The 26006-nt window shown below is 50.2% G+C and overlaps 2 protein-coding genes across 2 annotated transcripts in view; one reads left to right on the top strand and one right to left on the bottom strand.

The window, feature by feature from the left end:
* CFAP90 (cilia and flagella associated protein 90) overlaps positions 1-6996 on the top strand; it is a 24207-nt gene extending 17211 nt beyond the window's left edge. Inside the window, exons 2-3 of the mRNA XM_023734805.1 lie at positions 4345-4461; positions 6817-6996. Of these exons, the coding sequence (XP_023590573.1) occupies positions 4345-4461; positions 6817-6996 (297 nt within the window). The remainder of the gene's footprint in view (positions 1-4344; positions 4462-6816) is intronic.
* Positions 6997-14566: 7570 nt separating this feature from the next.
* ADCY2 (adenylate cyclase 2) overlaps positions 14567-26006 on the bottom strand; it is a 458110-nt gene continuing 446670 nt past the window's right edge. The window contains exons 22-24 of the mRNA XM_004380271.1: positions 23380-23494; positions 17874-17998; positions 14567-14719 (exon numbers count right to left, since the gene is read on the bottom strand). Of these exons, the coding sequence (XP_004380328.1) occupies positions 14567-14719; positions 17874-17998; positions 23380-23494 (393 nt within the window). The remainder of the gene's footprint in view (positions 14720-17873; positions 17999-23379; positions 23495-26006) is intronic.

Consider the following 26006-nt stretch of genomic DNA (forward strand, 5'->3'; position numbering starts at 1 on the left):
AAAAGACAAATAACCCAATTAAAAAATGGGCAAAGGATATGAACAGGCACTTCGCCAAAGAAGATATTCAGGCGGCTAACAGACACATGAAGAAATGCTGACAATCATTAGCCATTAGAGAAATGCAGATCAAAACTGGAATGAGATATCATCTCACCCCAACAAGGCTAGCACTAATCCAAAAAACACAAAATAATAAATTCTGACAAGGTTGTGGAGAGACTGGAACACTTACACACTGTTGGTGGAAGTGTAAAATGGTACAACCGCTTTGGAATTGATTTGAGGCTTCTTTAAAAAGCTAGAAATAGAAGTACCACAGGATCCAGCTATCCCGCTCCTTGGAATATATCCTAGAGAAATAAGAGCCATCACGCAAATAGATATATGCACACCCATGTTCACTGCAGCACTGTTCACAATAGCAAAAAGATGGAAACAACCTAGGTGCCCATCAATGGACAAATGGATAAACAAATTATGGTATATCCACACAATGGAATACTACGCAATGATAAAGAACAATGATGAAGCCATGAAACATGGAGGAAGCTGGAGGACATTATGCTGAGTGAATTTAGTCAGTCACAGAAGGACAAATATTACATAAGACCTCTATTATAGGAACTCAAGAAAAGGTTTAAACACAGAAGAAAACATTCTTTGATGGTTACGAGGGTGGGGAGGGAGGGTGAGGGTTATTTACTAACTAGATAGTAGGTAAGAATTATCTTAGGTGAAGGAAAGGACAGCACGCGTTACGGGGAAAGTCAGCACAACTGGACTAAACCAAAGCTAAGAAGTTTCCTGAATATAATCAAACACTTCGAGGGACAGAGTAGCAGGGGTAGAGGTCTGGGGACCATGCTTTCAGGGGAAATCTAGGTCAATCGGCATAACAAAGCTTATTATGGAAATGTTCTGCATCGTACTTTGGTGAGTGGCATCTGGGGTCTTAAAAACTTGCAAGCGGCCATCTAAGATGCATCCATTGGTCCCAACCACCTGGAGTAAAGGAGAATGAAGAACACCAAAGATGCAAGGAAAGTAGTAGCCCAAGAGACAGAATGGGCCGCATAAGCCAGAGACTTCATCAACCTGAGACCAGAAGAACTAGATAGTGCCCGGCTACCACCAGTGACCGCCCTGACAGGGAACACAACGGAGAGTCCCTGATGGAGCAGGAGAAAGGTGGGGTGCAGATCTCAAATTCTACTAAGAAGACCAGACAATGGTCTGACTGAGACTGGAAACCCTGGAAAGCATGGCCCCTGGATTCTCTATCAGCCCAGAACTAAAACAATTTCTGAGGCCAACTCTTCAGACAGGGGTTGGACTGGACTGTGGGCCATAAAGTGATACTTGTGAGGAGTGTGCCTCTTAGCTCAAGTAGATACAAGAGACTAAATTGGCAGCTTCTGTCCGGAGGTGAGATAAGAAGGCAGAGAGGGTTAGGAGCTGGATGAATGGACAAGGGAATCAGGGGTGGAAAGGAGGAGTGTGCTGTCACAGTATGCGGAGAGCAGTTAGGGTCACATAACAATGTATGTATAAATTTTTGTATGGGAATAAAAAAGAGTGGGGCTAATGAGATTTGGGCAAGAGCCCTAGCGGCACAATGGTTAAGCTCTCCGCCGCTAACCAGAATGTTGGTGGTTTAAACCCATGCAGCAGCTCCACGGCAGAAAGACCTGGCTGTCTGCTCCCATAAAGATTACAGCCTAGGAAACCCTACGGACCAGTTCTACTCTGTCCTGTAGGGTTGCTGTGAGTCAGAATTGACTCAATGGCACACAACAACAACAATGTGCTTTGGAGTCTGTCTCAGTCATCTAGTGCTGCTGTAACAGAGAGACCACAAGTGCATGGCTTTAACAAACAGAAGTTTATTCTCTCACAGTCTAGTAGGCTAGAAGTCCGAATTTAGAGTGCCAGCTCCAGGGAAAGGCTTTCTCTCTCTATCGGCTCTCGAGGAAGGACATTGTTATCAATCTTCCCCTGAACTAGGAGCTTCTCAAAGCAGGAATCTTGAGTCCAAAGACGTGCTCTGCTCCCGGTGCTGCTTTCTTGGTGGTATGAGGTCCCCCATGTGTCTCTGCTTGCTTCTCTCTTTTATATCTCAAAAGGGATTGGCTTACGACACAATCTAATCTTGTAGATCTCTTCAACATAACTGCCACTAATCCATCTCGTTAACATCCTAGCAATAGGATTTACAACACATAGGGAAATCACATCAGATTACAAAATGGTGGACAATCTCACAATACTGGGAATCATGGCCTAGCCAAATTGATACACATATTTTTGGGGGACACAATTCAATCCATAACAGAGGTTGAAATCTGAAGGCCTCCACCACACTTCAAGCACCCAGTCTACAGACTAGAGTGATGTTTCATGTCAGGCATGGGGTTGCCACGAGAGAAGTGGATGGTAGGTCGCCAAGTACCACAACCAGTCCAAGGCCCTTGTCTTAGCTTCCTAGAGCTGCCATAACAAAATGCCACACAGTGGGTTGCTTCGAAGAACAGAAATTTGTTTTTTCACAGTTTTGGAGGCTCGAAGTCGAAATCAGGGTCCTGGCCACGGCGATCCTTCTCTGAGGCTGTCTCCTGGCTTCTGGTGGCTGCCGGCAATCCTTGCTGTTCCTCTGCTGCTCATCGATGCACCTGCCTTTTTTGTCACCTGGCACCTGTCTTCCCCCCGTGTGCCACCCCCTTTTATAAGACAGTACTCAGGAAGGAATTAGGACTAGGGCCCATCCCAGTATAAACTTGTTTGACCCAAATGATAATGAAAGAAAGACCTTGTTTCCCCAAACGAGGTCACGTTCATAGGAACAGGGGTTACAACTGCAATGCCTCCATTTTAGGGGACACAGGTCAATCCATAGACGCCACATTAAATTTTAACGATACTCAAAACCCAGAGGGACAAAGGGAGATCACAAGAGAACAGTAAATGGTTTGGGTTTTGCTTTGCTTGCTTTTTAACAGCAGCAGCATACGTGAAAGAGAGGAGATGCCTTGAGGGATTTTAATAGCAAGCTATCAGCAGATCCAGAAGCTCTGCTTTATGAGGCCATCTCACTCCAGACTGGTTTTAATTAATATTGTTTTGCTTCAAACCATAAAGGAATGAGGGAAAAGATGGAAAATTAATCATTGAAATACAGAAAAGCTACTCAGTTTGATTAGGTATTGGAAATGCGCAGTCACGTTGCTAAGTGAGGGTGCCCGGTGATGACATTTTCCTTATATTTCAATGATAAAAAAAATTCATTTTTCATTCTGGAAAGCTCTGAATATGCAAAACCCCCACCAGAAAAGATGTCTAAGATTCTGGTCACATCGTCGGCGGTGGGATTCCTACTAAAGATTATTCTGAGCACTGAGGGCTCTCGGTAGCTGATCCGGGCATTGTGAGGCGAGCAGCGCTGCTCCCTCAGAGGCACTGCTCCCCAGAGTGTTTCAGGGGACCTGGTTTGAATGATAAACGGGCATTTTTGTAAGATTGCACATTACACCAGCTCCCTCCAACTCAGGGAACAAAATGGAATCGCGTTTCCTTGCACGTTCAAACAGTGACTGCACCTCATTCTGTGTGAGGCCCGTCCTTCCCTCTTCAGGGGCTTCCCCCCAGGATAAGCCACAGAGTCCCAGGGGGGCTTACTCAGTTCAGAAGGGGCAGACCAAAACCAGACCCATTGCTGTCGAGTCAATTCTGACTCATCGTGTCCCTATAGGACACAGTAGAACCGCCCCATAGGGTTTCCAAGGAGTGGCTGGTGGATTTGAACTGCCAACCTTTTGGTTAGCAGCTGAGCTCTTAACCACTGCGCCACCAGGGCTCCACATCTATCATGCATCTATTTATGTGGATTATATGGAGTTTCTGGGTCAGGAAAATGGTTAACGCACTCAGCTGCTAAGCAAAAGGTTAGAGGTTCGAGTCTACTCAGAGACACCTCGGAAGAAAGGCCTGGCAATCTACTTCTGAAAAATCAGCCATTGAAAACCCTATGGAGCACAGTTCTGCTGACACACACAGGATCATCATGAGTTGAAGTCAACTCTTGGCAACTGCCTTAAAAAGAGCTGAAGAAATTAAAGTTCCCGTGGAAGTGGCCCTTCCCACCCCCAGCTCCTGCAGAGACCCTGCCCCTACTGGGCTGGGCTGTGACTCCTCCCTGCTCGGGGTCACGGCCAGTCCCCACCATGTGCACACTGGCATCAGTCCGCAGACTCTCCATGCCCCCCGCTCCATCAGGTCGGCATTGCTTCATCAGGCTTCCCAGGCTCAGTTCTCAAATCAACCCACGGCTTTTCTTTTTCTTCCCAGACAGGTGTCATTTCCCTCTACGACTGTGTTTTCAAGAGGAGCCTAGACTACAATCAGATCTCGCACCGCGATGACCGAGAACACGCGAAAAGCATCGGGCTGCGTGTGAACGAGGAGGTAATAGGAAGACAGGAACAGTCACAAGGCGCTAACAGATCAACGTGAATGCATGCTGTCATACCCTGTTCCATCTGCTTCCTGTAACTCGGGGAATGTGGCGCCTCACCTGTATCTTACTGTCCCCAGAAACCAGGATGACACTATTATTTTAGCTCAGTCTAGTCTGTCATGTTATTATGTGTTAATTTTTATGATTGTTTTGTTGTATAGAATTTAGCAATTAGCGAGAGCAAAGCAAAAAGCCTCCGGGTGGTGCAAACGGTTAAGGGACGAGCTACTAGCTGAAAGGTTGGAGGTTCAGGTCCACCCAGAGGTGCCTCAGAAGAAAGGCCTGGTGATCTGCTTCCAAGAGTTCGCAGCCTTGAAAACACCATGGAGCACAGTTCTACTCTGCACATGTGGGGCGCCATGGGTCAGAACGGACTCGTGACAACTGTTTTCTTAGCACGGTTGTTTTTGTTGTTAGCTGCCAGCGAGGTGGTTTCAACACAGCAAGGCCATAGGACAGAGTAGGCCTGCCCCATGGGGGCTTCGAGGCCGGAAGGAGCCCTGCCAGCATGGTGGTTAAGCGCTCGGCTGCCAACTGAAAGGCCAGCAGTTTGAAGTCACCAGTCTGCTCCTTGGGGGAAAGATGTGGCAGTGTGCTGCCATGAACTCGAAGAGCCTTGGAAACCCTATGGAGCAGTTCTACTCTGTCCTGTAGGGTCACTAGGAGTCAGAAGTGACTTGATGGCAACAGGTTTCAGTTTTGTTTTTAATCTCTGCAGGAGCAGATCACCAGGTCTTCTCTCCTGCAGAGCCGCTAGGTGGGTTTGAACTGCCAACCTTTCAGTTAGCAGCCGAGTGCTTAACCATTGTGCTACCAGGCTCCTTTTTTAAGCATTACTTATATATCCATTTAAAGGAGCCCTGGTGGCGCAGCAGTTAAAGTGATCGACTGCTAACCAAAAAGGTCGGTGGTTAGAACCACCAGCGGCTCTGCGGGAGAAAGCCGTGGTAGTCTCCTCCCGCAGAGATATACATACAGCCTGGGAAACCCTATGGAGCCGCGATGAGTAGGAATCGACTCCATGGCAGTGGGTTTAGTTTTTTGGGGGGTATATCCCTTTGTTGTTGTTGTTAGGTGCCGTCGAGTCGATTCTGACTCATAGCGACCCCGTGTACAGCAGAATGAAACACTGCCCAGTCCCGCGCCATCCTCACAATCGTTGTTATGCTGGAGCCCATTGTTGCAGCCACTGTGTCAAGCCATCTCGTTGAGGGTCTTCCTCTTTTTTTGTTGAGCCTCTACTTTACCGAGCATGATGTCCTTCTCCAGGGACTGGTCCCTCCTAATAACATATCCAAAGTATGTGAGACGAAGTCTCGCCATCCTCGCTTCTAAGGAGCATTGTGGCTGCACTTCTTCCAAAAAAGATTTGTTTGTTATGTCCATTTAGTCAACAAATACTTCTTGAGCACTTCCTGTGTACCAGGCATAAAGGGAATACGACAAAATCCCTGCCTTCCTAGAGCGTCTGTTCCCATGAGGAGACTGAAAAATCAAAGGCAAATACATAACGAACCTAATTCCAGGTAGTGGTGATTGGTATGCAGACAAATGAAGCCCTTTAAGGGGAGAGGGCTGAGCAGGGTCGGGTGGCCAGGCCCAGGGATGACTGGGACAACTGAGAAGAAGGGGGCTGCGAGAGGAAGGGGCAGAGATGTGCCCAGGCAGGGCCAACCGGTCAGGCAGAGGCCCCGGGTCTGAACAGTGCTCTGTGTGTTTGGGGAAAGAAAGAGGGCAGGGCTGACAGGCAGGCGGGCAGGAGGAGGGCAGGAAAAAGGGAGGATACGGATATGAAGTGAGAGGTACCTAGGCCCAGGTCTTAAACCTGCAACCATTGCAAGACCTTGGCCTCTTCCTTGGAATGGCCTGAGGGCAGTGGAGAGCTCGGAGCAGGAGAGTCCCCGAATGGTGCAAACGTGGATGCACTCGCTGTTAACCAAGAAGGTGGATTTTCAAGTCCACCCGGAGGTGCCTCAGAAGAAAGGCCTGGCAATCTACTTTCAAAGAATCAGCCATTGACAACCCTGTGGAGCACAGGTCTACTCTGGCACACGTGGTGTCTCCATGAGCTGGAGCTGACTCCACAGCAGCCTGTCTGTTTTGGAGCAGAGCATTTAAGGAGGCCCCTCTGGTGCAGTGCCGAGTAGACAGAAGTGGCCAGGTGGAGTCAGTTCAGGTGTGCAGGTGCCCAGGTGATTCACCTTGGTGGGTTCTGGGCAGATGCAGCTCAGAACCCTGCCTATGGGGTGGGCCAAGCCGAGGTGGCCGTGTGTGTGTGACGTGTGCGGTGGGTGCCCCCACAGGAGCGGGAGCGGCCCGTCGGGGTGCTGACCTCCTCCGTGTATGGGAAGCGCATCCACCAGCCGGTGGAGCCGCTGAACCGGGACCACGGCCACGTCAACCACGTGAAGGCCGACTTCTACCGCAAGAGCGACATCCCCAGCATCAAGGCCCCTGGCTTCGGGCACATCTCTCCAGCCTGAAGCCCCAGACCCAAAGGACACGTCGGGGAACCTGCCCAAGTGAGGCTGTCAGGGGAGGTGCCAGGCCTTACTGCACCTGCACATGGCCATCTCGGGGAGGCCTGCACGTGGGCAATTTCCTGCCTGCTGCCTCGTGGGGAACCTGGCCCTGTGCCGCTAATGCTTATCAAGCGTGGGCAGGGGGACGACGTTTACGTGACGTTATTTGGATCAAATGATGCTGGAGAGCGAGTCATTGCGCGCACCGTGCGTAATAAAGTGAAGGCTCAGTTCTCGTTTTCTAACGTGGCCTTGGGCTCAGCTCATCGACTCTGCGTTTGGAAGTGTTCTTGGGGAGAAGGGGCATGTGGAGGGTGCGCGCCACAGAAACGGTGACTACCCGTTAGTGCAAATGGCCTTTAACTTGTCCTGCTCTCTCCAGGAGCCCTGGCGTGCGGTGGTTAAGAGCTACAGCTACTGACCAAGAGGTCGGCAGTTCAAATCCACCAGCTGCTCTGTGGAAACCCTATGGGGGGGCAGTTCTACTCTGTCCTCGAGCCACAATTGACTCAACTGCAATGGGTTTGTTTGTTTGTTTTTTGGTTTTGCTCTCTCCAAGAGCAGAGGAACAGTGGAAGCGGCCCTTGGTGCCTCTGAACTCCAGATACTACAGTGTTCTTTCCCAGGTCAGAGCCCTGAAGGACAGAATTTACACAATCGAGGGCAGAAGCCCGGGTAAGGACGGTGGCCTCGGTGGCCAGCAATGCCTCCCTCTGTCCCTCCTCAAGTAAGAAGCCGCAGGGTCCCAGGGAGACCTTGCGGAGTTTGTGTGGGAGATAAGGAGCTAGTAGGGCGTAGCAGTCACTCAGGCACTACACGGATCACTCCCGCTCAGAGCAACACAGGCCACGACTGGGACTCGAACCGTCGCTTTCAACCTCAGTTGGAGATGTTTCCTTTGCAGGTAATTTGAAAACATTCAAGTCTTAAGAGATCAGCTGTATTTTTAATGAACTGATCCCTTGGAAGCATAATCCCTCTTTCTTTTATGATTTGTGATTTAATTTCCCACAGTTGAGCAGTTAACAGGCAGGTGAGCTAATTAATTTCATCGGTTTTATGGTTCAGAATTCTCAGACAACCTGGCACTGAATTGCAGCAATTTCAAGGCTGCGTGATTCCTAAATATCCCTTTGTTCTTTTCCAAGTGGCTTTTCACTGTAGGTACCTTTTATTCTTTTCAAACAAATAGCAGTAGATCATTTGAAATGCTTTTGGGTGCTTTGAACCATATTTATAATAACAGTGGAGATTATATGAAGTTTGGGTTATAGACATTTTAATAAATTACTCTTGCTTCAGTCTTGATTATGAAAAAAGACAAGGTACCTGTAAGAAATGCCCTCATTTGAAAATGATGCAATAAATTAACAGCAAACTAACTTATTTTTAATTGACTTTAAGTCAGACATAGTGCTTTAATCTCCTGGTACTTAACGTTTAAGAAGCACACTTGAAGTGGGCAGGATTTCAGAAGTTCTCGGGTTTTTTTTAGGCAATAAGATAAAATTAAATGTACTTATATGGGCATCAGAGTCCCTGGGTGGTGCAAACGGTAAACATGCTCAGCTGCTAACTGAAAGGTTGGAGGTGTGAGTCCACTCAGAGGTGCCTCAGAAGAAAGGTCTGGTGATCTACTTTTGAAAAATCAGCGATTGAAAACCGTATGGAACACAGTTCAACTCTGACACACATGGAATCACCAGGAGTTGGGGGGTCAGTTCAATGGCAACTGGTTTGGTTCACGGGCATCAAGAGCTTTACATCTTTTAGAACCAATACATGAATGCCTACTGCAGTCACCTTAGCGAAGAGAAATCTGGACTAAAAGAAATGGTTTTGATTTACAAATTCCCACCACTAGTCGGTGATGTTTCCTGATCATCCAAAAATAAATAAATAAACAAACCCATTGCCACCAAGTCGATTCCGAGTCATAGTGACCCTATAGGACACAGTAGAACTGCACCATAGGGTTTCCAAGGAGCGCCTGGTGGATTCGAACTGCCGACCTCTTGGTTAGTTGCTGTAGCTCTTAACCACCGCGCCACATCTAAAAAAAGGGAAACAGTGGTTACTGCATCTTAGGAAGGAACACAGAGTTGGGAAGAAGAATGACTCAGGACAAAGCCTACACATTTCTACACAGATACATTAAAACACCGCAGGTTGTAAGGGGTTCAGACTCAAAGCATTTGCAATTAGAGAAGGCTTCCTATAAGAGATAAAGTTTATGGAGAGCTTTGAGGAAGCATTTTTGCTTGCCTACCAATGGCACAGCGGTTAAGCACTCGGCTGCTAACCAAAAGGTCAGTGGGTCAAACCCACTAGCCGATCCACGGGAGAAAGATGTGGCAGTCTGCTTCCATAAAGATGAAAGCCTTGGAAACCCTATGGGGCGGTTCTACTCTGTCCTACAGGGTTGCTATGAGTTGGAATCGACTCAATGGCAATGGGTTTGGTTTTGTTTTTTTTTTACCAATGTCACAAAGGCAGCGGTAGAATTCTCACCTTCCATGTGGGAGACCCAGTTTCGATTCCTAGCCAACGCCTCTCATGTACAGCCACCACCCATCTGTCATTGGAGGCTTGCGTGTTGCTATGATGCTGAACATGTTTCAGAGAAGCTTCCAGACTAAGATGGACTAGGAAGAAAGGCCTGGCGATCTACTTCTGAAAATCAGCAATGAAAACCCCATGGATCACAAAGGTCTGATCCTGCTGGACATGGGGATGCCATGTTGGGGCCGATTCGATGGTAGCTGACAACAATCCCAGTGTTTACTCCAGGGTCACAGGGACCACGGGCCTCCTGGAAGTGATGCTGCTGGTCCCAGGGCCACTGTGAGAGGCCTGTGCAGGCACGGAGCTTCGAAAGGCAGGCTCTGACAGTGACTTTGATTGCTTTTAAAAGTCTGCTGTTTAGTAAGGTGGGCAAGACAGCTCTGGGAAATAAAAAGTCTCCTTCCAAGTCCCTTTCACCACAAACCCAAGTTCAGCGCACCCTGTGGGGTGCAAGGCGGTGCCACTGTGTTCAGGAGAGCTTGGTGACTCACCCGGCCCTGGGTGGGTGGCTACTAAGGGCAGGTGGCCTACAGCAAGGCCAGGATGGATGCTGTGCTGTCTAAGGAGGAAGAGCCCACCAGGCACACCCACTGATCTCATTACAGATGGCAAATGGAGCCATCTGAGCCCATGGAAACCCAAGGTGCCCTGTTCCAGATATCGGAGACGGTGAAGAGAGATGAGCTTGTCGTGTGTCTCGTCCTTCCATGACCTTGTGGACATTTAGGTGGATTAAGGCCAATGCTGAGTTGCATAATAGTATAAAAAAGTTCCTGACTGAGGCAGATAATAGAACAAATCATGCTGAATTCAGGCTCCAGTGCTGAAGGATAGTTATTAGCTTCAATAAATGATTTTAACAGAGCGTGGGACAGAGTATGGGCAGGGAGCTGGCCCATGGTGTGGATACACTGGCAGGAATAGCCCCGAATTTTGTTTTGTTATCCATAAAGTTGTCACAAGTCAGAGCAGACTCGAAGGCAACTAACAACAACTTTCCAGGCTCCCTCGCAAACCTCCACTACCACCATCACCCCACCATCTACTCCACCACCTCCACCACCACCATCTACTCCACCACCTCCACCACCACCATCTACTCCACCACCTCCACCACCACCATCTACTCCACCACCTCCACCACCATCACCACTTCCACCTCCAACTCTACCACCACCATCATCTTCACTGCTGTCACTGCCGCCTCCACCACTAGCACCATCCCCTTTCTCACCACCATCTCCACCACCATCACCATCATTATCACCACCACAACCACCATCTCCTCCACCTTGACCATCATCTCCACTACCGTCATCACCTCCACCATGACTACCATCTCCTCCCTTACCACCATCACCACCACCTCCACCACCAGCACCATCTCCTCCCTCACCACCACCACCGTCATCAAAACCACCACCACCTCCACCACTGTCATCACTATCACCATCTCCTCCACCACAACTGTCACCACCACCACCACCGTCATCATAACCACCATCACCTCCTCCACTGTCATCACCATCACCATGTCCTCCACCACGACCATCATCACCACCACCACCACCTCCACCTCCACCACTGTCATCACCATCACCACCACCGTCATCACAACCACCATCATCACTATTACAACCACCACCTCCACCACCACCATCACCACCACTTCCACCTCCAATTCTACCACCACCATCATCTCCACTGCCGTCACTACCACCTCCACCACCAGCACCATCCCCTCCCTCACCACCGTCTCCACCACCATCATCACCTCCACCTCCACCATCATCTCCACTACCATCATCACCACCACCACCACATCACCACCACCTCTACCACCACCACCAGCACCATCTCCTCCCTCACCACCATCACCGTCATCACAACCACCGCCACCACCGTCATCATAACCACCACCAACTCCACCACTGTCGTTACTACTATCACCATCTCCTCCACCACCACTGGCATCACCACCACCACCATCACCACATCACCACCACCACCACCTCCACCATCATCATCATCACCACCACCATCTCCTCCACCACCACCACCGTCATCACCATCACCATGTTCTCCACCATGACCATCATCACCACCACCACCACCAGTCATCACCATCACCACCACCTCCACCGTCATCACCATCACGACCACCTCCACCGTCATCACCATCACGACCACCTCCACCATCATCATCACCATCCCCACCACCTCCACCATCACCACCACTGTAATCACCATCACCATGTCCTCTACCACGACCATCATCACCATCACCACCATCATCACCATCACCACCTCCACCATCACGTCATCACCACCACCATCTCCTCCACCACGACCATCATTGCCACCACATCATTACCACCACCACCACCAGCACCTCCGAGTGAGTTCTCACCACGAACTGCTTCCTAACAAGTCAGCTGCTTCATCTGCCCACGTATGCCATGAGCTAATGAGGCGGAAGTCAAATATATCCCAGACCTCCACATTCTCTAAGCTGCTGAACCACTCCATCTCTGAAACTGGCCACTCTCCCTCCCCTCAGCACTCTTTCCTCCCGTTTAGGTTTGTCAATTTGCTGCAACATCTCACAGAACTCACGTGCTGTACTTACAGTTAAGTGGCTTATTAAGGGACAGGGTACAACTCAGGATCAGGATCAGGAAGCATGTAGACAAAGTCTCCCTTCTTCAGTTCAGGTCAGCTGTCACAGCTCATCTCAACCATGTAGGCCTTCTCTCAGCACCCTGAGGATGGGCTCCTCTTGGTCCTGCTGTCTGTCACTGCTGGCTCTGCCACTGGGCCCCTTCCAGGCCTCCCTCTGTTTTCAGTGTAACAGCCCTTGATCATGCTATAGCTCTTTTAGGAGGTTCCTTGCCTCCTTTCTCTCTCTGCTGCTTCTCTCTTCTTTCTTCCTTCTGCTTCTTCCTGTCTGAAAAACCTCTGTGGGGTAGGCTGCTTAAATACACAAACTCCTTGACAATTTCAAGGCAAGGCCCTCTCACAAGGGCCACAAACTGACCAATCCCCTCTCGGAAGGTCACAGACACTCTAGTTGCATAGTAGGCTATAACTCCCCTCATCTGCATAGTATATTAACCAATCCTGGCAAAGTGCATACCAATCCCAGGCAGGCTGCAGCCCAGGACCAGACAAAAAGTAGCAAACGATCAAGTTGTTTATAGCTTATTACAGGAAATGCCAATCAACCTGACAAAAGTAACCCTCTGGAGTAGAAGACTAGGGCACAGGTAAGTCCTCAGGGTTTAGGGGAAAAATCTCTCAAGCTGTTTTTCCAAAGAACCAAGGCATAAGGCCACATAAAGGAACTCATTTCACCAAAAAGCTACAAAGAGAAAGCAAGGTGACTGATAAAGCCTGTATCTGCAGCTTTGTTTTTAAACATTAGATTGCTCATGATTGCTATATTGTCCATCTTCAGCAAAGATTGACCTCTTTATGTTAAAAAAAAAAAAAAAAAAAAACTCAACAACTTAGAGCTGGATTTACACAAACATAATTTTCTGAGTTTTCTTTCACTGAAACTGCATAAACTTTGGCTCTGTGCCTGCTTAAGCCTCTTCAGACATAGTAGGTTGTATGGGTTAGTTCAGACTATGTGCTTACTGATTTGCACAGTCAGTTCCAAATTATTTGCACACAGTCCGTGTGTGATGGCTCTGTCACACTATACCTGTACTGCTGGGCAGAGGGGTACCCTTGGTAGCAGAGAATCTTTTTACTACTAAAATATTTTTTCCCGGAAAATGTTCTCTGCTGTTGTTGTTGTTAGGTGCCATTGAGTTGGTTCTGACTCATAGCAACCCTACGTACAACAGAACTAAACACTGCCCGGTCCTGCAGCATCCTCAGAATCGTTGTTCTGCTTGAGCCCATTCTTGCAGCCACTGTGTCAATCCATCTCATTGAGGGTCTTCCTCTTCTTCGCTGACCCTCTACTTTACCAAGCATGATGTCCTTCTCCAGGGACTGGTCCCTCCTGATAACATGTCCAAAGTACATGAGATGAAGTCTCTAGAGATACCAGAATTAAAACCAGACCTCCAAGTACATCGAGCATGCTTTCTTTCTTTCGAGAGTGTTGCATTCTCAATTGTCTGGATCACAAACTTTGTCTGGATCGGAGTTATTCAAGGACACCCCAACACAGGCTTCCACAGAGTTCTTCTGAAACAACTACCAGTCATGTCTCAAAAGGGAAGAAGGGAAAACAAAGCTTGACTCTGGAGCAGACCGCGGGAGAAAGAAGAAAGGAGACAACAACAACAAAAAGATACAGACGCTGTGAACCAAAGTACATAAAACTTTTAATGACAATGGCATCGAAACGTCGGACGCGTTTGGTACAAAACCGGTCCTATGGGGTGAGCACTAATTGTGGTGACGATGGCGGTGTGCTGCTGGCGTGAGACACGGCGGAGCGGGGTGACGAGAGCCACAGAGCCAGCAGTGCCGTGGACAGCTGCTGGCAACGAGACACGTTGAGGAACACAGCACACTCCAAATGGGGAGATGGAATCAACTTATTCACAAATACGGTGTGTTTTAACATCAGACTAGCAGATGCATTGGCGAGCTACCATATTTTTCAGAAAATAACATGCACCAGAAGATAATATACACCCTCTAGTTTTATTGCCTTAAGAATTTTTGTTTGTTTCACCTCGACCGTCTTCATGCGGTCTCTGAAAGCATCCCTCCTTTAGCGCGCTCCTCTTCCTTCCGCTCAGGAGTAAGCACAGTGCGAGTGGCAGGCGGTCTTGGCACACATCAGACACCAAACGGTATGCCACTGGGTCACAGAAACAAGTCTGCAAGCGCTCCGTGGGGCACACGGAGCACGGACATCAAGGACGACGGCAAGAGTTACAGTCTGAAAGTGCAAGTACCTCCCCGGAAACAGTCTCCTCACGCCGGCGGATGTGGCTCTTCAGGACGCCACGTTGCTCTGGGAGAGAGATCGGGACATCTCCGTGTTCACAAAGTACGTCTTCAGCTCCCCTTTGCCTTTCACGTTGATTATCCCTCGACAGGAGCAGGTGTACCCCAGGGTCTGGAGGACGAGGCTCGTTTCCTCGGTCACCTGAAAGCCACATTAAAAAATGAAAAGGCGTTTAGTAGGTAAGTTCACAGATGGCAGTGGAGGTTCAGGGACAGAATTCTCGGCTTCCATGCAGGAGACCCTGGTTCAATTCCCGGCTGAGGCACCTCATGTGCAGCCGCCACCCATCTGTCTGTGGAGGCTTGCACGTTGCTAAGATGCTGAAGAGGTTTCATGGAGCTTCCAGACTAAGATGAACTAGGAAGAAAGGCCTGGCAATCTACTTCAGAAAAATCAGCCAAAGAAAACCCTATTGATCACAATGGTCTGATCTGCAACTGATCATGGGGATGGTGCAGGACTGGGCAGTGTTTCATTCCATTGTACATGGGGGTCACCATGAGTCGGGGGCCAACTCAATGGCTGCCAACAACAAGAGCAACATGTATACTAATACAACCCCTCTGAATAAGCCATCTGAGTTCAAGGGCAGAGGGCCAAAAAATGCTCATGTGTTTTGACCCAGTGATTCCACTTCTGAGGAGTTAGCTGAAGAGGGAATAAACCACAGAAAGACAAGCTTTTTAAGCACAACAACTCAGAGCTCAATTCCGTGTTGCGATAGTGCCGAAGAGCTGAAGCTGAGTGATCTCCAGGGTTAGGTGAGCCACAGAGCTATCATGATCAGCATACAGGTGAGGTAAGGGAATAACGTCCAGTCACTTCACCCACAGAAAACAGAACAAAGCCTGGATCTTCCCAATGATTTCACCCCGTGAAGAATATGTATGCACACGTGAGAGAACCAGAGCGAACTCTGGAGAAATGAAGGTGTATGAAGATCAGCTGGAGTGGTGGGTTGGTGGATGATGTTACAAATGATCATGAATCTCATTATCCATGCAAATAAACAAATGCCATTAATAAAAAACAAAACAAAACCAGGTCCCATCGAGTAGACTCCGACTCATGGCAACCCCATGTGTGTCAGAGCAGAACTGTGCTGCTCCACAGGGTTTTCAATGGCTGCTTTTTCAGAAGGAGATTGCCAAGCCTTTCTTCCAAGGGGCCTCTGGTGGACTTGAACGTCCAGCCCTCTTGTTAGCAGTACTGATTGCGTTCACCATTTGCACCACCCGGGGATTCCTTCTGATTCCTAGGAGAAGCACTGCCCTGCTGAGAACTAAGTTCGTGCTATGCTCTCCCTCCGGAGGCCCACATGGGCGAGTGCGTTAACTGTGCCACCCAGAGCAGGAAGGAAAACGTCAAGGAGGTGAGGGCTCAGGTGCCAGATGCTCGTGACCTGCTCTCCCTGGCTGGTCCCAGACGGAGGACTGGTGTAGCTGGAGGGTAAAGCCAGCAGCACCGAAGGGCTTTGGGCCCAAGAATGTGAAGAGAGTCGGGAAACCTGCATTATGAATACGTGTTTTCTCGTGGCCCGAGTTCTCGGGGGCAGTTAGAGTTCCGCCTTCCCCACGGAGAACAAACATCTTTTGGCGTCTTTGAGGTTGATGTTGCGAAGTCCCTGAGTGGTGTGAACGATTATAGCACTTTACTAACTGAAAGGTTGGAGGTACCTTGGAAGAAAGGCCTGGTGATCTGCTCCTGAAAGGTCACAGCCTTGACCACACTATAGAGCACAGTTCTACTCGGCACACGTGGGGTCGTCATGAATCGGAATCGACTTCACAGCAACTGGTTTGAAATCGATTTTGCAGTTGAGGCGCTCACGGACTCTGAGGAGCGTGCCGGCACTGCGGAACCATCCACCGGTGTTTGTAACACCAAACCGGCAAGCCGATTGGCACCACAACTACCATGGATGCGAGGAGGCGGCTGTCTGCCTGGAGCGGCACCAGCGGTGGCCCTCCTGTCTGGGCCTGGCTGGGATGCGCAGGGGGCTTTCTGTGGCGACTTCGGGCCCCGCGGCTGGATAGCAGGCCGGGAGTGTCATGCTCTCTAATAAAAAGACTCTTCCTCGGGCTCCGGAGAAGCTGTTAGTGGTCTTAGCCTCCTGTTTTATTTTTTCTGGCATCGCACTACTGTTTCTGCACAGAAATGGAAACGGAGAGGCTGCTGGAGCTGGAGGGAGCTACGCCCTCGGGACAGAGAGCACACCTTTCTCCTCCCGAACCTACCAGCTGCCGAGCTACACACGTCAGTCATCTCCGACAGGCAGAGGCCCTCGCATTCCCTCCCCGGGATCCGAGCGCACCGAGCCGGTCCAGCGGCTGATCTGCACTAAATCACAGGAAGCTTTGCGAGGCCAATACCCTCTGAGCGGCCCAGCTGAGTGTAAACTCATTTTTCCACGTTCACCTGTGGGGGATTTACGATCTCCAGGAGAGAAAACGTTCCTTGACCAGCCTCCCTTAAATTGCTTTTGGTGTTTAGCCTGTGTTTTTGAAAACAAACTGAGCTGTAAAGCATACGAAAAATTCCCGTCCAGCTTCAGGGCAACCCGGTGTGAGATGCGGCATCAGTTCGCCTGTGGGTTGGAAAGTGTGCTCTTGGTATGGGCATGCCTCTCGCCCCCTCACCCCCCAAATAGAAGGGTCTGGGTTGTCCAGGATTGCTGGAGTGGCCCTGGGCATTGAGACTGGGCAGCGATCTCATGCAGACAGCCTCAGAGGCTGGCTGCCATTGGACATGGCTGACTAGGTGACCAAGATGGCAGACCACCGCTCTCAAGGGTGGGAAGCTGGGTGGTCTCCAGCCCACACTCAGAAGGACCCCACCTCAGTCTCCGGTGAGAGTGAAGGTGGCAGGAGAGGGGGTGTGTGGAGAGCATCGCCTGAGCGGGATCTCGCTAGCAGAGCTGGCTCTCCCTCTCTTCCTGGCAATGCTAGATTCACCTCAAAGGCTCCAAAAGACGTGTGTTCCCTGTGGAAGGTCACAAGCCAGATGCCTACAGAACTCTACTCCGACCTCCCCTGAGAGCCTGGACCACGAGAAAATATTTATAACCCGAGTTTCTGGACTCTTTCCATATTCTTCCAGTTCTTATCTGAAACTAGTCAAACCAGAGACTAGTTAGCATTTCCCCCATCATAAAGATGTGACTAAACATCAAGTAGACTTCGGTTTGCTTTCTTCTTTTTGTTTTACTAGGCTGCTATCATTATTATCATCATTGTGCTTGTTTAGGGCTTCCGCGAGGGGGAGCAGGGGTTCATGGCAGGACAGACCACCTTACCTGTATCTTATCCAGGACTCCTGTGCTGTCCATCCGACTGGCCACATTGACGGTGTTGCCCCAGATATCATACTGCGGTTTCTGAGCGCCAATTACACCAGCGATTACAGGCCCGTGGTTAATACCTGTGACACATCACAATCTGGTTAACAAGATGAGCTCACAGCAACCATTTTAAACCAAGTGTTTATTTACTAATTTATTTATGGCATTTCTTTTTATAATTATTTTGTTGTTGTTGAGAATATACAACAATTCAACCATTTCTGCACTTACAATTCAGTGACACTAATTCCATTCTTCAACCTGTGCAACAATTCTCACCTTCCTTCTCTGACTTGTTCTTCCCCCGTTAACAAACTCACTGCCCCCTAAGCTTCCTATCTAACCTTTCAAGTCGCTGTTGTCAATTTAACCCATATAGGTAGTTAAAGTCTAAGACTCCTTTTGTGAATTATTATTTTACACAAACATTTGCCAAATTCATGGAATTCTTATTCCTGTAACTTTATCATCTCAAAAATATTACAATGTTTTGTTGTTGTTGTTGTTAGGTGTTGTTGAGGGGGTTCCTACTTGTAGCAACCCCATGTACAACAGAACGAAACACTGCCCGGTCCTGCGCCATCCTCACGATTGTTGTTATGCTTGAGCCCATTGTTGCAGCCACTGTGTCAGTCCATCTCGTTGAGGGTCTTCCTCTTTTTTGCTGATCCTTTATTTTAAGGAGCCCTGGTGACACAGTGGTTAAAGTGATTGACTGCTAATCTGAAAGGTTGGTGGTTTGAAACCACCAGTGGCTCTGCTGGAGAAAGAGGTAGCAGTCTGCTTCCTTAGATATTTACAGCCCTGGAAACCTTATGGGGTCGCTATCAGTCAGAATCGACTTGACAGCAGTGGGTTTATTTTTTTTGGTTTTACTTTACCAGGCGTGATTTCCTTCTCCAGGGACTAGTCCCTCCTGATAGCATTTCCAAAGTAAGTGAGACAAAGTCTCCCCATCCTCACTTCTTAGGAGCTTTCTTGCTCTACTTCTTCCAAGAAGGATTTGTGCATTCTTCTGGCAGTCCATGGTATATTCAATATTCTTTGCCGGCACCATAATTCAAACGCATCAATTCTTCTTTGGTCTTCCTTATTCCCGGCTTTCATATGCATATGAGGTGATTGAAAATACCATGGCTTGAGTCAGGCACACCTTAGTCTTCAAAGTGACATCTTTGCTTTTTAACACTTTACAGAGATCTTTTGCAGCAGATTTGCCCAATGCAATATGTCATTTGATTTCTTGACTGCTGCTTCCATGGGCGTTGACTGTGGATCCAAGTAAAATGAAATCCTTGACAGCTTCAATCTTTTGTCCACTTATCATGATGTTGCTTATTGGTCCAGTTTTGAGGATTTTTGTTTTCTTTATGTTGAGGTACAAGCCATAATAAAGGCTGTGGTCTTTGAACTTCATCAGTAAGTGCTTCAAGTCCTCCTCACTTTCAGCAAGCAAGGTTGTGTCATCTGCATAACGCAGGTTGTTAACGAGTCTTCCTCCAATCCTGATGCCACGTTCTTCTTCATATAGTCCAGCTTCTCGGATTATCTGCTCAGCATACAGGTTGAATAAGTATGGTGAAAGGATACGACCCTGACGCACACCCTTCCTGACTGAGCCAACACTCGGGCAGCATCTTCTATCTGCCGGGCAGTATTCTAAGTGCTCTACCTGCATAAACCCTTTCAGTTCTCACAAGGACTCTAGGAGGTGGCATTGTCATCATCACCTCCATTTCTCAGATGAGAAAGAAGAGGAATGGCATGGACATGCGCTCGTAGGTGGCAGAGGAAGAATGCAAAGCCATGCAATTGGCCCCACGGTCCTGCTCATAATGCCTTCCGTGTCCCATGCCTTCCCCTTCCATGGTTAGGGATGTGGTGTGTGACAACACCCCACTGACAAATTTAATGAATCCAAGAAAAGCAGGTTAGTGGTTTCGATTCCGTCACTAAACCACTTTCCAAAAGGCCCCCCCGCCCCGATTTGCACTGTGGCCAGTGTAGGAGCCCTCAGAGGTCAGCAGTAAGAAATTCTTTCACTGTGTGCAAGAGAGTCTTTGATGGGATACGAACTTTGGGAAAACATTCTCATGGGGAAAGGAGAGTCACCTAAAAATACACAACTGGGAAAAGACAAGAAGGCAGAAGTGGAGGTGAGAGGGGGGTCCCTGAAGCAGACACGGAGTCTGGAGGGGGGTCCCTGAAGCAGACATGGAGTCTAGAGGGGGTCCCTGAAGCAGACATGGAGTCTAGAGGGGGATCCCTGAAGCAGACATGGAGTCTGGAGGGGGGTCCCTGAAGCAGACATGGGAGTCTAGAGGGGGATCCCTGAAGCAGACATGGAGTCTGGAGGGGGGTCCCTGAAGCAGACATGGAGTCTGGAGGGGGGTCCCTGAAGCAGACATGGAGTCTAGAGGGGGTCCTTGAAGCAGACATGGAGTTGGGAGTTCCCTGAAGCAGAGATGGAGTTGGGGGTTCCCTGAAGCAGACATGGAGTCTAGAGGGGGTCCTTGAAGCAGACATGGAGTCTGGAGGGGGTCCCTGAAGCAGACATGGAGTCAGGGGGGTCCTTGAAGACCTGCATTTTGAGGTGATGCTAGGGTGCTGGAGAGCCCAGAGGAGGGCAGGCTAGCCCCACTTAGTGAGGGACAGTGACACATAGAGGGACTCCAGGCCAGCTTCTGCCACGTGGGTTCTTGGCCCTCTGGAAGCTGGGCTTTTCCGCTGTGCGTTCACCAGAGGAGGAGAAATGAACCCTGTAGCGTGTGAGCTGCCTCAGGAGCTGTGATTCTCCAAGGAGACTTAGCCGGAAGGTCGCCAAAGAAAGCCCTGGACACGAGACGGGGCTTCCGATGGTTTCGTGGAAACCTGGGGCACGTGGCACCGTAGGTTACCTCCTCAGACCATCAGGAGCCCAGGCATGGCTAACGGGGAGGGGACAGTGATGGCTCCACCCTGCCCTTCCTCTTAGTCACAGCAACCAAAAAACTGTCATTGGTAATGTATGCTCTGGGGGGTGGGGCTTGGGGGGCGCAGAGCCAGAAGCAGGGATATGGAGAGACAGTGATTATTCCTGCCGTATCGTCTCCCGAATCCAGGATACACCTGACCGCATTAGTCAAAGTGTGTGGATTGCTGTGGGCGTTTCTGAGACAATCACCCCCACTGTTATCTGCCTCATGCTCTACCGTCCGCTACGGGTCTCAGACAAAGCTCCCCGTTAGCCATGGGAAGTCAGGCCAGGAACTGCAGTACAAACACTGCTCCATAAAATCTCCCAAGGCGTGCCAGAGCTGAGAAACCTGTTGTCCTTTGGCGCCCACACACCTCCAGCTCTGTCTCTGGGTTCCCAGCACCAGGAGTCAGTGGGACGCAGGCTGGTGATTCCAGCCCCTCCAGCGGTCTCTGTGACTCTAACTGGGTCAGCAGCTGGGGTGGGGCAGGGGGCCCCCGCACTGTGTACTGCTGGCGATGGGCAATCTCTACTTAGTGTGGGCGTGCACGCCTTGTGGTTCCGATTAGCCGGCTGGGTTTCCACCCTGATGTGCAGACAAGAGGGCAGGCGTGTTGGCAGAACCCCTCTTCCGAGTTCCTACCTGGGAACGGCCACTGGAGGGTGCCGCGCTCCAGGCCCAGCACGGATGCTGCCCCCTGAAGAGGCTGAGCTCTGGGGGACAGGAAAGCCCAGGCCAGCAGAAGGTCCGGTCAGGCCTGCCTGGGAGTCTAACAGGACCCATAGGTGGGTCGGGTGTAGCTGATAATTAGTTAATCAATAATCAGTGTGAAGCAGGCATCAATCTGTATTGAAGGAGCTCTACTCAAATGCTCACGTTAATCTGGAAAGCATCATTAGAGTTTAGAGCAAGAAAACGTCTTTGGATGTAGCAAAGCTGACTGACAAGGATAGTCTCGTTCCCACGAGGGAATGGCAGTACTGTCTTGGCCCCTATATGTTTAGAGATGTGGTCATTCTGCCACGAAATAAATGTAAAAAATAAGGGGTGTAGGGGATAGTATGAAAGTCTGTGAAGCCCATTTCCAAGCTGTCCAGAGAATAAAGGAGATGCTTGAGCCCCGCCGAAGCTCTGGGGTCAGAGGCGGCGTAGGTCTTGCCACGGGACCGCCCACGTTGGATCTGGTAGCTGGCTGCCCAGTTAGCTGCAGGCTAACTCAATGCTTTAAAAGACATTTTTTTTTTGGATACAAATTTGTAAAAGCAAAGTAATCATAAAACCAAAACCAAACCAGTTGCCGTCGGAGGTCAACTCTGTCTCTTGGAGACCCCATCCATGTGTGTCAGAGTAGAACTGTGTTCCAGAGGGTTTTCAACGGCTGATTTTTCAGAAGTAGATCCCCAGGTCTTTCTTCTGAGGAGCCTCTGGGTGGATTCGAATCTCCAACCTTTCTGTTAGAAGCCAAGCTCGTACGCTGTTTACACCACCCAGGGACTCCAAGCACACGCTACAGATCCAACTGAAAGTAAGTGCAGAACTTACTAGAAGTCAGGAACTCTATTTTTTCAACAAAGTTTTTTTTTTTCTCTTATAGAAAGCTGGATTTTTCTCTCAGATTCGGACTCAGACACATGTCTGGTGATCTTGTAGGTCGTGACCCAGAAGTGTGACTGCATTCCAACAATTCCAAGATGCACATTTCTCCTTCACATCTCTCCCTCCCTGACAGCTGCGGGCCCTAGTCCCGTTGGCAGTGGTCCGTGGAATGATCGAGCGGCTGTCTGACGAGGAGTTACAGTCACTGGCTCTGCAGGGCCGCTTCGGGCTGGGCAGGCTGTGCCTCACAGACGGGACCCGGGCTGGACAGGGGCGGGGGACTGAGGTCCAGCGCTGGCTCTACTTGCCAGACTGGTGCCTGTTGCCTGCGTCCAACTGACCCCTTGCTAGTGAGTGGATTCCGGCTCATAGTGACCCTACAGGACAGGGTAGAACTGCCCCCCTCGGGCTTCCAAGGCTGTAATCCTTAAGGGAGCAGATCTCTCCTATGGAGTGGCTGGTGGGTTCCAACCACCCACCTTCTGGTTAGCAGCTGAGCACTCTGAACCACTGCACCACCAGGACTCCTTGCATCCAACCAAAGGGGATACCAGAAACCAAAATCCACTGCCGTCGAGTCGATTCTGACTCATAGTGACCCTAGAGGACAGAGTAGACCTGCCCCATAGGGTTTCCAAGGAGTGGCTGGTGGATTCAAACTGCCAACCTTTTGGTTAGCAACTGAGCTCTTAACCACTGCACCACCAGGGCTCCCGCCCGAAGGAATAGGGGATATCTTTTCTTAGCTTGTGCAAAAGTGCTCCAGGGGCTGGCAGCTGCAACCCAGTCCTGGCGCCCCAGACAGCACTTGTAATGGTTCCACCCCATCATCCCCTGGAGGATCAGACATCCCCACACCCTCACTCCCCGGGCCACGCCCCAGCTGGATCCGCCACCGCACAGCGTACCCACTCGCAGCTTGAAGTCGTTGAAGGAGTGTTTGTTGATGGCCTCCAGCTTCACCACCAGCGCGAAGGCAAACTCCACCATGGTGCCGATGTGCAGGTACTGCCTCTCGGGCTCCTGCAGTGCACACACAGGGCGTTAGGGCTCCACAGACCCGTGCACCCCCACACACGCCCCGGGCAGAAGGGACGCGCCAAGATGACGTCGCGCGCGCGTGCACTGCAGAGACTTTGCAGGAACTCACATGTCATCTCAGGGCCCTGGTGGCACAATGGTTAAGGGCTCGGCTGCTAACCGGAAGGCTGGCAGTTTGAACCCACCCATTGGTTCTGTGGGAGAAAGACCTGGAGATCTGCTCCCATAAAGATTACAGCCAAGGAAACCCTATGGGGCAGTTCTGCTCTGTCACATGGGGCCGCTACAAGTTGGAATCGACTCTACAACACACAACCAGATCCCATCTCAATGGAGTCTTGGACACAAATTCTTTTTGGTGCAGCCAGAGGAGACACTAGGGAACACTGGCTGAGTCTCAGACATCTTCAAGCTAAAAACATCCCATGGACTATGGGCCACAGCCGACCAAGCATAGCCCAGAAACCGCCGACCAGAGCCGGCTGTGAGGAGGGGCCGGCTCCTTACTCTCCGTGTGCCCCTCCACATCTGTTCCTTCTCTGCGGGCCTGGCTCCGGGAGGCTGCCATCGGGGTTGACCAGTTAGACAGATGGTGGACGCCCAGAGGGCAGACGAGAGAGGTCCCCTCCCCATGTTGTGCCAGGCAGAGGTAATCTAGGGTACAGCAGGTATGGTACATGCCCAGGTGCCACCTGGGGGTGTGTGCCAATGAGCGGTTCCTATTGGCCATTCCAGTTTCCAGCCGTGAGACAGCATTCGGCAATTTAAAACAGATGTCATAGGTGCTATTCTGTGTAGAAATGCCACTGACACCAGGGTTGGGTGGGTTGGTTCCCTGACTGAGGAAGCCACAGCTCCCCTGGTTCTGGTAAGACCACACCCTCCTGTGTCTGGAGAATTCCAGAAGACAAGGGCATTACAGCAGGTATGGAGCTGGGAGGGAGGAAGAAGCAAAGACTTCCCATGGAGAGGGTGAGAACTCCTGTTTATAGCTACTGTTAACTTATGTAATGTTTACTATTCCTAATTCATATTCGGAGCCCTGGTGGTGCCGTGGTTAAGAACTCAGCTGCTGCTAACCAAGAGGTCAGCAGTTCGAATCTACCAGCTACTCCTTGGAAACCCTGTGGGGGCAGTTCCACTCTGTCCTATAGAGTCACTATGAGTAGGAATTGACTCGACAGCATCAGGGTTTTTTTTTAAATTCATATTTAGCATTAATTGAGATCCCCTGTTATATTTATGGTTACTTTGGAGTTGGTCCCTTTGAAGTTTCTATTTCTGGTCATATTTACCATTAATTTAGATCCCCTGTTATATTTATGGTTACTTTGGAGTTGGTCCCTTCCAAGTTTCTATTTCTGGTTATGTTTTAAAAATGGATTCCCTATTAGTGTATGTGTGCAGTTTATAAAATGCATTCATTTCCACATTCTGAAGGTTGGTGCCTCCCCAGCCTGTAACGGCCAGGTGCACCGCCAAGGCTGGTGACTGCTTGGCCTGCCACGCTTGCCGGGCCTACAATCCCGGCCCGGCCGGGGTGCGGGGGGGGCGACGAGCCCACCTGCCCGCGTCTCTTGTTGCCAGAATCAATGTCTGTCTTGGCAGCGACATCAGTTCTGTGTTTCTTTCAAAGTCTCACTGGTTTGTGAGCTCCAAAGGGTGGTGACTGTGCCTGAGTCATCTGCACGTCTCCACAATGTAACAGTGTCTGCGCGGGGAAGCACTGAATGAGTGCCAGGTCACTGGGTGACTGTACTTAGGTGTACGCCTGGTGAGCCACCGACTTCTGAAAACCAGGCAGTGGAAACCCCATGGATCGTGGGATATGGTCCGACATACTGCTGAAAGTGAGCCCCCGAGGTCAGAACCCAAACCAAACCCCTTGCAGACGAGTTGATTCTGACCCATAGCCACCCAACAGGACAGAGTAGAACCGCCCCACAGGGTTTCCAAGGAGCAGCTGGCGGATTCAAACGGCTGACCCTTTGGTTAGCAGCCGAGCTCTTAAGCACGGGGCCACCAGGGCTGCCCAACACTGGAAAGCGCTCAGAATACACAGTGGCCGCGACAATGGACGCAAGCACACCAAGGACAGTGAAGACGGCACAGGGCCCGGCAACGTTCGGTTGTCCATGCCATCTCCATGAGTCAGCTGACTCAATGGCAACTAGTTAACTAACCGACCCACTAACTAGCCAACACTTAGGCTAACAGCTGGGTAACCCAGAGGAAATGGCTCAGAGGAACGCAGGAAGTGAGTTTTCAGGGTCTGGTGGAGATCAAGCTGTCTGATGCTTGTTTGGGCATCATCTCCCAGGAAGGACACCACGGTGTCCACTGAGGTAGGTGACGGCTAAGCCCCAGGGAGCGCGGCCAGCGGGCAACGCGCCAAGGAAGCGCCAAGGAAGGGGAGTCAGTAAGGAGGACCGGGGGAGTGCCGCCAGTGGGCAACGGGCCAAGGAAGGGGAGTCAGTAAGGAGGACCGGGGGAG

Source organism: Trichechus manatus, unplaced genomic scaffold (genome assembly GCF_000243295.1).
Source record: "Trichechus manatus latirostris isolate Lorelei unplaced genomic scaffold, TriManLat1.0 scaffold00072, whole genome shotgun sequence".
In the NCBI taxonomy this organism is placed as follows: domain Eukaryota; kingdom Metazoa; phylum Chordata; class Mammalia; order Sirenia; family Trichechidae; genus Trichechus; species Trichechus manatus.